General features: G+C 53.0%; 1 protein-coding gene across 4 annotated transcripts in view; it reads left to right on the plus strand.

The window, feature by feature from the left end:
* The window catches only part of DOCK1 (dedicator of cytokinesis 1), a 539,709-nt gene that overhangs the window by 524,330 nt on the left and 1,858 nt on the right, over nt 1–13,521 (plus strand). For all 4 annotated transcript variants that reach the window (XM_084995915.1, XM_084995916.1, XM_021072613.2 and 1 more), the window contains exons 49-51: nt 4,218–4,416; nt 8,276–8,429; nt 10,595–10,740. In XM_084995915.1, the coding sequence (XP_084852041.1) occupies nt 4,218–4,416; nt 8,276–8,429; nt 10,595–10,740 (499 nt within the window). The remainder of the gene's footprint in view (nt 1–4,217; nt 4,417–8,275; nt 8,430–10,594; nt 10,741–13,521) is intronic.

Here is a 13,521-nt window from a genome sequence, read left to right on the forward strand (position 1 = left end):
AAAACCTCCAATGAGGGTTCATTCCTTTTCAACAAGTCCCAGAAGTGGAATTCCCCAATATGGTTCGGTGGAAACGAATCCAGGTAGCATCCATGAGGATGCGGGTTCCATCCCCGGCCTCACTTAGTGGGGTTGTGAGCTGTGGTGTAGGTCACAGACTCAGCTCGGATCTGGCGAGGCTGTGGCTGTGGCATAGGCTGGCGGCTGCAGCTCTGATTCGACCCCTAGCCTGGGAACCTCCATATGCCACAGGTAGGGCCCTGAAAAGCAAAAAAAAAAAAAAAAAGTCCCAGAAGCAGTGCGGTGCATTCCTTGCCAGCCGAGTGCTAGTACTTTCCATCCCTTGCTCACTTCCAAGGGTTATGCCAGGGAAGGGCTGTCACACACAGGAAGGCTCACCCGAGAGCTGGCAGGGCCACCTTCTTTCTGCAAGATCTCTTTGGACACCCAGTGTTGCTCTTGAGTCCCAGAGGGCACTGAGAAAGGAACAGGAACGGAAAGAGATGCGTAAACATCTCCCACTGTGTCTCCTGCCGAGACAACCTCAGTATTGACACTTCCGTGTGTTTGGGGAGTTGCGTACGTGTAAAGTTTGTTCTGATGATACAGAAAGAAAAAACGGCACTTGCCATTTAAACACCAGAAAAAGAACGTCTCATGGTTTCACTGTGGAGTTCGCACCGTGATGTGTTTGCTCAAGCCCATTTGGTTCACAGTCCATCATCCTATCAGAGCAGAGGGCTCCCGGCCCCTGCGACAGGCAGGCACAAACTTCCAGAGCGCCCCCAGGGACAGCGCCAATCCAAGTGCCCTTTGTTGCTGACAACCAGTGTGCCCAGTGGAGGATTGCAAGCTGTTCTCACTTTTTCTTCTTAAGGGTAATTTTTATCCATGTCTGCTCTTAGAAGGCCAAGTCCATATGGAAATTCCCAATGTAGAGGTATTTAAATCATGTGTGCTTGTCACTTAGAGCAAGATTGCTCAAGAAATTTGATCCAAGAAAATCCCCTGGCTAGTTAAGGTGTTTTTTTGTTTGTTTGTTTGTTTTTTGTCTTTTGTCTTTTTAGGGCCGCACCTGCAGCATATGGAGGTTCCCAGGCTAGGGGTTGAATTGCAGCTATAGCCCCTGGCCTAAGCCACAGCCACAGCAACACAGGATCCAAGCCTCAACTTCGATCTACACCACCGCTCACGGCAACGCTGGATCCTTAACCCACTGGGCAAGCCCAGGGATCGAACCCGAAACCTCACCGTTCCTAGTTGGATTCGTTAACCACTGAGCCACAACGGGAACAAGAAGAGGTTTTTATATTTCCGGGAACACAGGGGTGAGGCTTCAGACAGAAGAGTGGTGTCTTGCAGGTGCAAGTATGAGAGTGCGAGCAGTCCCCCCTCCCTGGGGGCCATTAGTTTAACCTTGAACTAGAAACCGTATTTGTTATAGAGTCCAGATTTCTGTTCATCCTCAGGGTTGCCACCTTTAGCTTCCTAACTAATGCGGAGCAGATGAGGCTGTGGTCTCGAATGGCACAGGCGATGTGCAGAATAAAGTTCATTCCGTCAGCAGTTGCTTCTCATAATGCAGAAAACTTCAAACTCAGCCTGTCTTTCTCTCGGTTCTTTGTATCCCTGTCTGGCTTTCCCCTGGGCTCAAAGAGGTCCACTCATCCTTTCTTGGCCTAATTATCCCCAGGTCTGCAAAACCTAGAATAAAATCATGAAGATTTTTGATGGTTGCTTGTAATAGAGTAGCTCTAATATTTAACACGTAATGGATGTTGATTTATTAGTTATTGTGCATCCAGTTGGAAAAGTCCAGGTGTCCCGAGATGCCTTAATGATCAAAGGCAAAACAAGTGCATTTCATCAATCATTTTCAAGTTTTTATTATGAAACGATTTCAGGCGTGTACTAAGGGGACAGAACTGTGCAGTGAGGGCTGGTGCCCACTCACGAGCCACAGCCTCAACCGTGGTCAACTCCTGACGGGGGAGAAGGGGAGGGGGCAGTGGGGGGAGGGGATGGAGCCCATCTTGGCTCAGTCTGTCTCCCACCCTCTCCCGCCTCTGTATTTTTCTAAAGCAAATCTCAGACATCCTAGCATTTCATCCATCAATATTGAGTGCGAATTTCTTAAAGGGAAGAACTTACGAAAACCGCAATCGGATTGCCTTGATCACATGTAAAAAATGAGCAGTGATCCCATATTATCCTCAGATACTGGCTTTCATTTCTAACTGTGTCATAAATGTCATTTTTTTTTTTTTTAGTTTCTTTGAAATTGATCCAAATAAGATTCTCACCTTTAGTTGATGTATCTCCTTAAGGCGCTTCCAATCAATATGTTTCCCCTTCTACTTTTTTCTTTTCTTTTCTCCTCCTTATAATTTATTTGCTGCAAAATCTAGCTTGCTTTTGAGGTGGTCTGGATTTTGCTGATTCCATCCACTCTCGTGTCAGGAGATGTATACCTCTGTCTTCTGTGTTCCCTGCAGACGGGTGGTCCCATCTGGAGGCTTGAGCAGGTTTAGGCTTGATTTGGGTACAGGATGACGTCATAGGTTCCCCCAGTTCAGAGGGACTTGGTGTCTGATCTCTCTTTCAGTGATGTTGGCTCTGTTTATAATCATTGCCTACATCCTAGACCACTGCTGTTCAAATCCTGCTGCCCATCCACTTTTACTGGGAGAAACAAAAAAGAGGAGACATGATTCCTGCTCTGAGCAAAATCTGTATCTTCCATGGATTTGTAACACGGTTCTTGAATGATCCACCTTAGTGCCGATTCTGTGATACCTCTCCCATGTTGGGAAGCAAAGTGGCTGGGATGGTATTCTTTTTTTTTCCTTCTTCTTCTTCTTTTTAGGGCCACACTTGCAGCATATGGAAGTTCCTGGGCTAAGGGTCGAATCAGAGCTGCAGCTGCAGGCGTACACCACAGCCACCGCAATACTGGATCCAAGCTGCAGTTGACCTACACCGCAACTTATGGCCATAGTGGAAACTTAACCCATTGAGTGAGGCCAGGGATTGAACCTGCATCCTCATGGATACTAGTTGGGTTCTTACCCACTGAGCCACGGCAGGAACTCCCAGGGAGGGCCTTCTTTATCAGAGGAGTGTTTTGTTCTAAATGTCCCGTTCACAAATAAGCTTGAAAGAGACCACGGCTAGGATGGAAACGTGGCTGGCTGTCTGGGTTTCCTTCTCTTATAGTCAGTCTCCCCATGAAGAAGCCAGGTGGTCTCCAGGGGTCCCAGGAAGTCAGGCTGGACACGCACACTGAGGACCAGGAGCTTCCAAGGGTGCGCTCGGGACCCTGGCCCCAGTCCTGACAGTCCACACCCCAGGGCCGGGGTGTGCCCTCTCACTGGCTCAGAGCCCACCCGGACGCTGGGCAGCTAGGTGGCAGGCAGCGTCCATGAACCATGTCGGCTGCCCATTTTGCTTCTTTCACCTACGTGGGGATAATGGGTTTTAAAAACACATTGATCAGAAATCGCAGCATAGGCTCTTTCTCCTATATGACAGTACAGCTCTGGCTTCTTGTAAGAGCTCGTATCTCTTTTTCCATACCATTTTCATTGCATTTCCTTTCGTGATGGGGGATGCCCAACCCACAGTGGTTAGAGGCTGTGGAGACTCACCAGGGTGGCAGAGCCGGGACCCAGGTCCTCCGTCTCAAGCTCAGATCTCAGCTGAAACACGAAGGGCATCTCCATGTGCTTGTGAGCTGGAGTTGGCTCGTTTCTCACTGAGCCGGCCGAAGGGCTTTCAGGCGGAAGCTCCCTGTGGCCCCACACCGACACTGCTTTGCATGAGCTTGGCATTTCCTCCTCGTTGCATTCATGACTATTTCAGCGTGAACCTCTACGAGGTGAGGGCTTCCCATCCTCCCATCGTAAATCAGCAGTAACGTCTAAATGTCATCATCGCACGTCCAGTTGGACATCGCATTTCCCCCGTTGTCCTGCAGGTGTTGTATTTTTTTTTTTCCAGTCTCTTTATCGAGATGCAAAACCATAACCATTGCCATTGATCATAAGCATCTTAAGTCTCCCCTGGCCTCCTGTTTAAAATCATTCCTTTCCTTGTAACGTCAGGTGGGTCCCCGTCAGCACTGGATTCCTTCTGAGTGACTTTATGTGGACCCGCAGGGTGAAAGGCGCTGGCTCTCCTTTTAAAACGCCGTTGATTTAAAGAACCGTTCCCTTTAGGTTTGCTCTGGAGCCCCTCCTGCCGAAGAAAATGCACTCCCGCTCCCAGGACAAGCTGGACAAGGACGACCCGGATAAAGAGAAGAAGGACAAGAAGAAGGAAAAGAGGAACAGCAAACATCAAGAGATATTTGATAAAGAATTTAAACCCACCGACGTCGCCCTCCCGCAGTCTGAGGCTGTGATCCTTTCAGAAACGGTAATTTCACGGGGAGCTTTTCCCTGCTTGTTGGCAGCTGCCGGACCCATTGTGGCTCCACATTTAGCCGAGGGCGGCTGTCAGCTGGGTTTCTCCGAATGGGCTATGAAATCGTCATTTGAAAATCTGGGGTGCCCTGCAGCCCTCCCCTTGTATAACCTGATGCTGTGGGGCACCCTGGGCACAGAGTAGAGCTGCTGCTTTCTGGCAGATGCTTTTCTTGGTCTCCAACCTCCCTCCTGAAGGGGTTCGGGGCCCAGCCAGCCGTCAGCAGGACCCACGTGTTTCTGGGCTCTGCAGTGAAATTGCAGTTGCTTCCGTTAGACGTGCAGGCATCGCGGGAGATGAACAGGAATGCTTTTGGTGTGGGAAACCAGCTAATGCATTCCCTCGCCCCTTCCTGACCAGAAACCCTAAGCCACAGTTCTGCCCACGTGTTAGAATCTGCTCAGCTAGCGTCTCAATGCCCCATCCCACTGGGTCATGACAGCTCTTCTCGGTTCCGTGTTAGCCTCCCAGCCTCATCTCCTCCCGGCCTACATCCCTGAGCCATCTTCCAGAAGGATTTTCAGGGACTTAACATGACACGTGCTGAACATTAAAAATGGGTCCCAGGGACTCCCATTCAATCCAGAGTCTGGGGTGTGTGATGGCAGGGAGACCCAAGCAACTCGCCCTCGTCCCAGGGCTGTGCCTGGGGCGGCCTCGCTCCCAGCAGCGCATGGCTGAGTTTGGAGTCTAGGGCAGAAAGGAGGCGGGGGCGTCTTCTAGGGTGAACTTGATTCAGAAAGTGCTGTTTGTAGACTGGAAACAAAACCAAGAAGAGGCTCTCGCAGGCTGTCAACTTCAAAGGGTAAGTCAGGCTTAGAGCCGCCTCCTTCTCAGAAACAGATGGACGTTTGCCTGTACGGCGGCCAAGAGTGTGCGTGCCCTGGACGGGCGCCCACGTCCTGTCCTGGCTGTCACTGAGGGTTGCTCATCAGAGGGCTCAGCTGGGACCGCCGGCTAATACGACATCCTTCATTGCTTGTTGGCCTCTTGCTCGTTGCATCTTGTCTCCTCCAGGCCACATGCCACTGAGACCCGCAGTCCCTGTCACTTGGCATCTAGAGGGGAAGGAAGACCCCAGAACCACAGTGAGGGCTTCATCAAGGCAGATGCCTCGGGAGGCCGTCAGCCGCAGCTCTGACGAAGCTGGGCTGTCGTGTTTCATTGCAGCCTAGGGCCTGGGGCCCAGGGAGGGACTGGGCACAGGCTGGCGTTAAGTGGCAGGTGTGACCTCACAAAGAGGGATTCAGAGGATTCTGATGACCGTCCCGTGTGCCCGGTCCACCCCTCTGGCAAGCTGGGAGGCCAGCGACCCTGCTGGGACTGGCCAGCGCCCCCGTCTCTTGAACATCCAAACACCACAACCGGGTGGGAGAACTAACCACTCCTGTGAATATTAACTCAGCTCAGACTCTGGACAAGCCTTTCATATACTCTTATTTAAGCTCCACATGAAGATGTTAAAACAGACGGTCGCAGAGAATTTGAGCCAAGTGGCAGAGTTGATTGAAATTAAGTTGTGTGAAAAGTAGGCAGAGGACGTGCCAGGCTTGGCCATCACAGTACAACTTCCGGTCCTCCCTGCTGTGGCCCTGCTTTCCTGCTAGGATGGGAGCAAAGACGGGCTGAGTTCAGCACAAAATGCCCCCCCACCAGACTCCCCCCTGCCCCCCGCCTCAACCCCGCCACGGCTGGTGCCCTCAGCAAATCCACGGGAATGCACCAAGGTCAGAGCAGAGAACCCCTCCTCCACCGCACTGGCCTCGGAGGTTCTCAGAATGACCACAGCTGCAGCTCCGAGGGCCAGGGATCCTGACCTCTCGCTGGAGGCAGACTTGGTCCAGACCCGTCTGTCCTCCAGGTGACAGGTGCTAGCAAGGTCTGTGAGTACAGTTAGTCTCTGTGCACCTGTGACCAGCCAGATGTTGTGGGACGGAGCAGGTGGGCCCATGGGAAGGAGGTTTACTGAGCAGCAGCAGCAGCCCCATTACCCCGGGACAGAGCCCTGGGCCTCTGGGGCTGCCCTGCTCTTGACATTCACCTGGCCACCCCACACCTTTGCAGGGGTCTTGTCTCTTCCCTCCACGGAGCTGAGTTCAGCTTCCTCCTTGGATTTGCATCATCAACAATTTCATGACCTTTAGCTGAGCCTTTCAGAGCCTGGGGGCTCTCCAGGTGTAATTTGCATTTCACCAGTGAAATATCCTTCTGTTCCCTGGGTCAGAATGTGCCCTGATGGGATGGGAAGGGGTGGGATGGGGTGGGGTGGGGTGGGGTGGGAGAGTCCCAACCATGCTGTCCCAGACCTCCTGCGGCAGTCGGCCTGCGAGGAGCTTGTCAATTTCTGCAGCTGAGGGGTGACACCTGGTCTCCGGGATCTGCCTTGCTGGCATAGGACAGTTCTGGACGTTGGCCTATTGGCCAGTGTTTCCTCCATCACCCTGTTTCCCAAAGGGCGTAAGCCTTCCTCCCCTCCTTCCAGCCTCAGTAGCCTCCAGGGAGGCAGCGCCTTTGCAGACCTCTGAGACACGCCACCTCCCGGCTGCTCTGCAGCTGGCCCTCACCGGCCAAGCCCAGGAATGAGTCCGCCCACCTGCCCTGCCCATCGGGGTTGGTGGGGGCACTTTGATTCCTCCTTTTCAGCTGGGTTAATCACTTCCTAATTACTCCTTCCTCAGAGTATTTTGAACTGCTTGTGTCCCCCCAGGCCTAATGATCTGAGACCAAGTGGTAAGAAATGGATAAAAGAAACTTCCTGATGTTACAGACACAGGAAAAGGCTTCTGTGGGAGAAGTCGGGTGCATGTGAAAGTCAGAGACGGGAAAATGCAGTGAAACATGGAACGAGGGAGTTCCTGTTGAGGCTCAGTGGAAAGGAATCTCACTAGCATCCATGAGGATGCGGGTTCGATCCCTGGCCTCCTTAGTGGGTTAAGGATCCAGCGTTACTGTGAGCTGTGGTGTAGGTCGTGGACGCAGCTCAGATCCCATGTGGCTGTGGCTGTGGTGTAGGCCGGCAGCTATAGCTCTGATTGGACTCCTTGCCTGGGAACCTCCATGTACCAAGGGTACGGGCCTAAAAAGACAAAAAGAAAAAGAAATAAGAAAAGTAGAAAGAACACCTACCCCCTGGTAGTGCAGCGTAGAAAAGAAATAGGTGGCGAATAAAGGCAGTCCTTCAGCAAGGTTCTAGATTTTCACACGCCCACCAAGGACACCAAGAGATGAGGAGCCTGGGGTGTGCTGGTCAGTGACCTGGTCATTGATTCCTGCGGCCTCCCACCCACCCCGAGTAAGGAAACATAATGAGACCCCCCCTCCCCCACAAGACTGTGTGAGGGATGACTGAGGGCCTCTGTCATTAGCCAGGCTGCTGTGACAGTGCCACAGACGTCTCGTCTCGGGATTCTGGAGACTGGAAGGCTTAGATCGAGGTTTCAGCCAGGCTGGTCCCCCTGACTGTGGGGCAGGGGTGGGGGTGGATCTGTCCAGGCCCCTGCCCCGAGGCAGGTGGTCGACCAGCAGTCTCTGGTGTTGCTTGGTCTGTAGACGCATCACCCTTGGATCTCTGCCTTCACCGCCCCAGGGCCCTGGCCCTGTGCGCATGTCTGTGTCCAGATTGCCCCCTTTTATAAGGACACAGGTCCACCAGAATGACCTCATCTTAACTTGACCACCTGCAAAGACCCTATTTCCAGATAAGGTCACATTCCCAGGTGCCAGGGGTAGGACTTCCACACGGGGAGTGTTGCGGTGACACGGCTCAGCCGGGACAGACCCTAACTCTGCTCTTTCTGTCCGTTTGCTGTAGATCAGTCCCCTGCGGCCCCAGAGACCCAGGAGCCAGGTGATCAACGCCATCGGGACTGAGAGGCGCTTCTCCGTGTCCCCGTCGCCCCCCTCCGCCCAGCACACCCCGCCCCCCGTCACACCGAGGGCCAAGCTCAGCTTCGGTTTGCAGTCCAGTAAGGGGACATTGTCTGCATGTGAATTCCTGACGTCGTTCTGTGGCCTCCCCCTTGACCGGTGGCTCTAAAGTTAGACCCGTGCTCTCCTGCCAGCAGAGGGGAGCATGTTGACAAGCGTGTCCCCTGGGACTTCAGCCCCTCAGGCCAGAGCCCCGCTGGGCTCCCGAGCTCCCTGGGGGCAAAGTCTGTGGCCCGTCCAGGCTCTCGGGCCTCCTGGGTGCTGGGGAAGACTCAAGAGGCACGTGGAACATCCCCCGTGTCACGGGATGATGCAGCCCACAGGGGCCCTGGGCCTTTTCCTGTCCAGGAGGATGGGGAAGGGAAGAAGCACTTCCAGGCTGTGCGCAATTTCCAGTTTTGCCCAATTTCTAGGGCTGCTGTGACACATTGCCACAGACTTGATGGCCTCAACTAAGAACTGAGAGCTATTCTCTCACCACCCCGAGGCCAGAAGGCCGACATGAAGGTAGCAATAGTCGAGCCTCCTCCTCGAGGCTCAGAGGGAGCCTGCCGTGCCTCTTCCAGCTGCTGGTGGGCCCCGGCGGGCGGGCCTGGCCTTCCTCGGCCTGCAGGTGCCTGGCTCCCACCCTGTCCCTCTCTTCCCAGCCCCAGCCCCTGCTTCTTACAGGAGACTGGATTTGGTGCCAACAGCCAAAAGCTGGAAACAACCCAAGCACCCATCAGTTGATGAATGTTTAAGCAAAATGTGCATCCAGAGAAATATCCATGCAATAGAATGTTATTCAGCCATTTAAAAAAAAAAAAAAAAAAAAGGTCCAGGAGTTTCCATTGTGGCTCAGCAGGTTAAGAACCCAGTTAGTATCCATGAGGATTCAGGTTCCATCCCTGGCCTTGCTCAGTGGGTTAAGGATCCAGCATTGCCATGAGCTGTGGTATAGGTCGCAGACGTGGCTCAGATCCCAGGTTGCTGTGGCTGTGGTGTAGGGTGGCAGCTACAGAGCCGATTTGACCCCTAGCCCAGCAATCTCCAAGGTGCAGCCCTAAAAAAGCACACACACACAAAACATTCTGGAACATGCTACCGCATGAATGAACCTCAAAAACATTAAGTGAAATAAGCTAGGACAAATCAGATTCCAATTATATGAAATACCTGAAATAATCAAATTCACGGAGACAGACGCTGATCCGAAGTTATCCGGGGTTGGCAAGAGCAGAGGAGGGATAGAGCGGTTGTGTGTCTGGGAGGATAAAACTAGAGTCGTGACGGCTGCACAACATTATGAATGTGATTGGGGTCACCGATGGCAAATGTTAAATAAATACCGCAGTGAAAACAACCAACCAGTCTTGAGAACCCGCCTTCAACCAGAGGCCACCTTCTCGCTCCTCAATTCACCCGCGGAGCATCCTTCTAAATGGACACACCTCTTCCTAAGAAGCCCTTTCCTAATGAAGGCTTGTTCATCAGATGCATCATTGGGGGAAAACTTGAAAAAAGACCTAAAGGCAACAAATATGTTGATTTTTCTCTTTAGCAGAGAAGATGAACAAATCATTTCTAAGAGTCTCCACAAAGGCTGAGAACATGTATTGCCGTAATGATCACTCCTCCGTTTGCAAACGGCTACTTTTCCGTCTGCTTTCGGAATCAATGGTACCTCCCCTGGCTTATCTGAAGCAACAGCCACCACGGCTGCTACTAATAACTTAATAACTGCATTTCCTACAATCATGGGTTTTCCTGTTGTGAGAGTTTTGAAAGGCAGGTGGCTGGTTGTGAACTGAATTATTCAACTTGGCTTAGCACAGCTCACCAGGTAATGCCTGCAGGGGGCTCGTGCGGCGTCCTGCCGGGGCTCCGAACACTCCAGGTGTAGACTGTCCTTGTGACACCGAGCTGTGTAGACGCCACCAAGGCAGAGAGGCCAAGGAGGGGTCAGAAGGGGCCCAGCTGTTTTTCCAGTGGTCTGAGCTCTCCTTTAAGCTCAAACTGTAGGTGTCTCGTGGTCCTAGGTAGTCTATTTCTAGAACATGCCCTCAGGAGGGGTTTCCCCCCCCTACTCCCCCATTGACAAGCATTTCTGTGGAATATAGTGTTTCCGTCCCCGCCCTCTCTCCCCACCCAGGGAGAGCAGGAAGCAGCCGCAGTCACAGCGAAGGGGAATGTGGCTTTGATTCAGATCCACCCCGTCTTCCAGGCTTGGAGCTGAACGGCATGACCGGACTGGACGACGTCCCACCTCCCCTGCCTCTCAAAGGCACCAGCACAGACTACGGGACCTTGACAGAGAACCTGGACGTGATGGGCTCGCCGACGCCCCCGCCCCCGCCTCCTCACCAGAGGGTAAGTCAGGGCTAAGAAATGTGGGATCTTCCTGTCTTACCCTCCGCACCGAGAATCTGCGGAGAAGCAGGATGGGGCGCCAGGGTGGGCAAACCCCCGTCCCCCAAGGCCACCCATCCCGAGCCATGCCTCTAGCCCGGAACCCACCCCTACCCCCTTTTGATTCGGGGTGCTGGCTGCCACAGGCATCATCAGCCAACTCGAACCCTCGTCAGCAGGGGCCTGGGGACTGGTCCTGCCTCGGAAACTGTCATTAATCTTGTCTGATGTGCTCGCTGCTCAGTGGCCTCTGGGCCGGCCTCCTAACGCACATATTGGCTAAAAATCTGCAAGAGCTACTTAAACCAGGGCCTCTGCCACTGGCTCACAGCTCTAGAAATGTTCTTTTGAAATCCCTGGGTTCTGTCTTGCTTCTCAAGGCCACTGTCACACAGGCATCTCTGTTGTTCACTGGCGCGGCCGCCTGCAGAGGTCACTGTGCCCACGTGACCCAGCAGCCTGGGTCCGGGTTCATCCCTGCCCCGGCCACACTGTTCACAGCCTTAAGAGACTGGAGCCGTGCGGGGCCGAAGGGTGAAATAACCCCGGTCCCACGTGTACTGGGTCACCTCTATGAAGTAACTATGCAGCCACAGACCTGGCAAATGTTGAAGACATGAGATGGTTATGTGTCTCTGATTCTGCTCGTAACAGCGAAGTGTGTTTTACTTTCCTGAAAACAGTATAAATCCTGCGTGCTTTTTGGGGGGCAGGGAGAGGGTTTCACTGAGTGTTGTGCAAATGCATCATTTCTCTTCTTGTTAGAGGAGTGGAAGAGAGACGGATTTGTTTACAGTGTATTTATCTGATGATCCTTTTGTGTAAAACAAACAGACCAGCAGTGAGGCTTCACCTTTGGTTTCAGAGGGATGGACTGTCCTTCCGAGGGCCGCAGTGCCTTCTGGATCGGTCCTCTGGCCCCGGAGAGTCCACCGTGGAGGACCAGCCCTGGAGGAGGGACCAGGTGCCCTCTGATGGCTTTTCAGGAGGCTGAGATGATGCAATAAGGAAACGTTAGCCTGACCTGCCCCACAGACGAACCACAGGTTAGACTGAAAGGAGAGGCAGGAGCTGAGTCAGAACATCGCTTGGTGGGGTGTTGTTTTCCTAACAGCTTAGTGAGCCGATGACGCTTTACGTTCCTGTATCCTTATTTCGTTGGAAAAACTAGAATGTCCCCCAAGTCTCCCGCCACTGAACATGGACCGTGTGAGCAAATCCATTTTTGTCACAAATCAATTCAGGGCTACACTGGATCGTCTCAGTTTCTGGGACATATCATTTGAGTTACGGATGCCACGCAGTTGGTGGAAGGGCAGACCTGCACAAGCTTTGGCTCTGTGTATAAGGGGGTTGTGAATTACGTTCGATTAATTATCCGAGTTCCCTGGCTCCTGGGGTCTTGGTTGACTTACCTGTTGCATGAGAGCATGTGCAGAAGACAGGCCTGGGAGTTGGGTGTCATCACTGGAAGCAGCCACCCGGGGGGTGGGGCAGGGGGCCCCCTGGCACAGGCCCCGAGAGCCGCTGGAGGATAATGATTGCTGGCCCTCCTCGGGGCCATCCATAATCTCCTGTCACTGTCATTGATCGGCCTCGGGCTTGTGGTCAGCTCTCTGCCTGGGTGTTAACACTCCAAGCTGTCATGGCTTTCACAATGGCACTTCCACACCAGTCATCGGAGCCACTGGGTTGCTTAGTAGCAATGAGCCTGCCACGCTCTTGTTTGGCACAAAGGGCACCCAGGACGTGTGCCCAGACTGGGGCCTGGCCCTGCATCATCCACACCAGCCCGCACTGTGGCTTCTGTGGGTCAACAGGCCACTATCCGATCAGACCTGGAAATCGGTGTTTCTTTCGGCCATTCTCACCCACTGAAAAACATGCCCAAGTCTACTCTCTTCCTTCCCGTGTTAGAATGTCTGAAGGTCGTCCGATCCTTCTGGTTTTCTGTTTATTCTCTTCTCTCTGCTACGCCCTAGATCACCTCATTTATTTGTCTGCGAATCGGGAGGAAATCTGGGCAGCGAGAAGACGGCTTCACCACTGTTCCGTCCTTGAAACATCCTTTCTCACCTTGAGCTAAATGTGAACCTCACCTGAGGCTGTTACCAGTCCACTGTCACCCTTGATTGGAGGACAGCGCTTGGTGATTTCATTCTGGCTTTTTCTATGGGTAGAAAAAAAGCCGCATCCTGTCTGTTTATCTGTACATCTGCTCATTCATCCCTTCATTCACTTTTTCACTCACTCATTCATTTACCTGGTTGGCCAACATATGGGGACCCCTCGTGCATGTCAGGTGCCTGCAATGGGCACAAGGGCGCCCAGAGCGAGGGACCAGCCACCCTCCATCATTCACACCCTGGCAGAGACGTTCCGCTTTTTCCCGTCACCTTTACGGCTGTAATTCACTCTCGGGACTCTAAAGCAAGCTGTGGCCCGTGGGCCATATCTAGCCAGCTGCCTGTTTCTGCAAATGAACTCTGACTAGAACACAGCTGCACCCAGTCCTTGATACACTGTGAAGAGTTTAAACACCCCTAATAACCTCGTTCACCTCCCTCCGTTTGCAGTTGGGACGAGACTGTGGATGAGAAACTACCTTGTCAGTGGGTCACTGGGGTGGTGGCTGCAGGTGCCCCTGTGGCCCAGCCCACCATCTCTCATGTGGCCTGTCCACCTCTGAGAGCAAGACAGGCTTCCTGCCCGCCTCGCTTAGGGACTTGTTTATCCCTGAGT

Source organism: Sus scrofa, chromosome 14, assembly GCF_054392235.1.
Source record: "Sus scrofa isolate SSC_HxYL_T2T_F1_AM1 chromosome 14, Sscrofa_HxYL_maternal_Yorkshire_Landrace_v2.0, whole genome shotgun sequence".
In the NCBI taxonomy this organism is placed as follows: Eukaryota; Metazoa; Chordata; class Mammalia; order Artiodactyla; family Suidae; genus Sus; species Sus scrofa.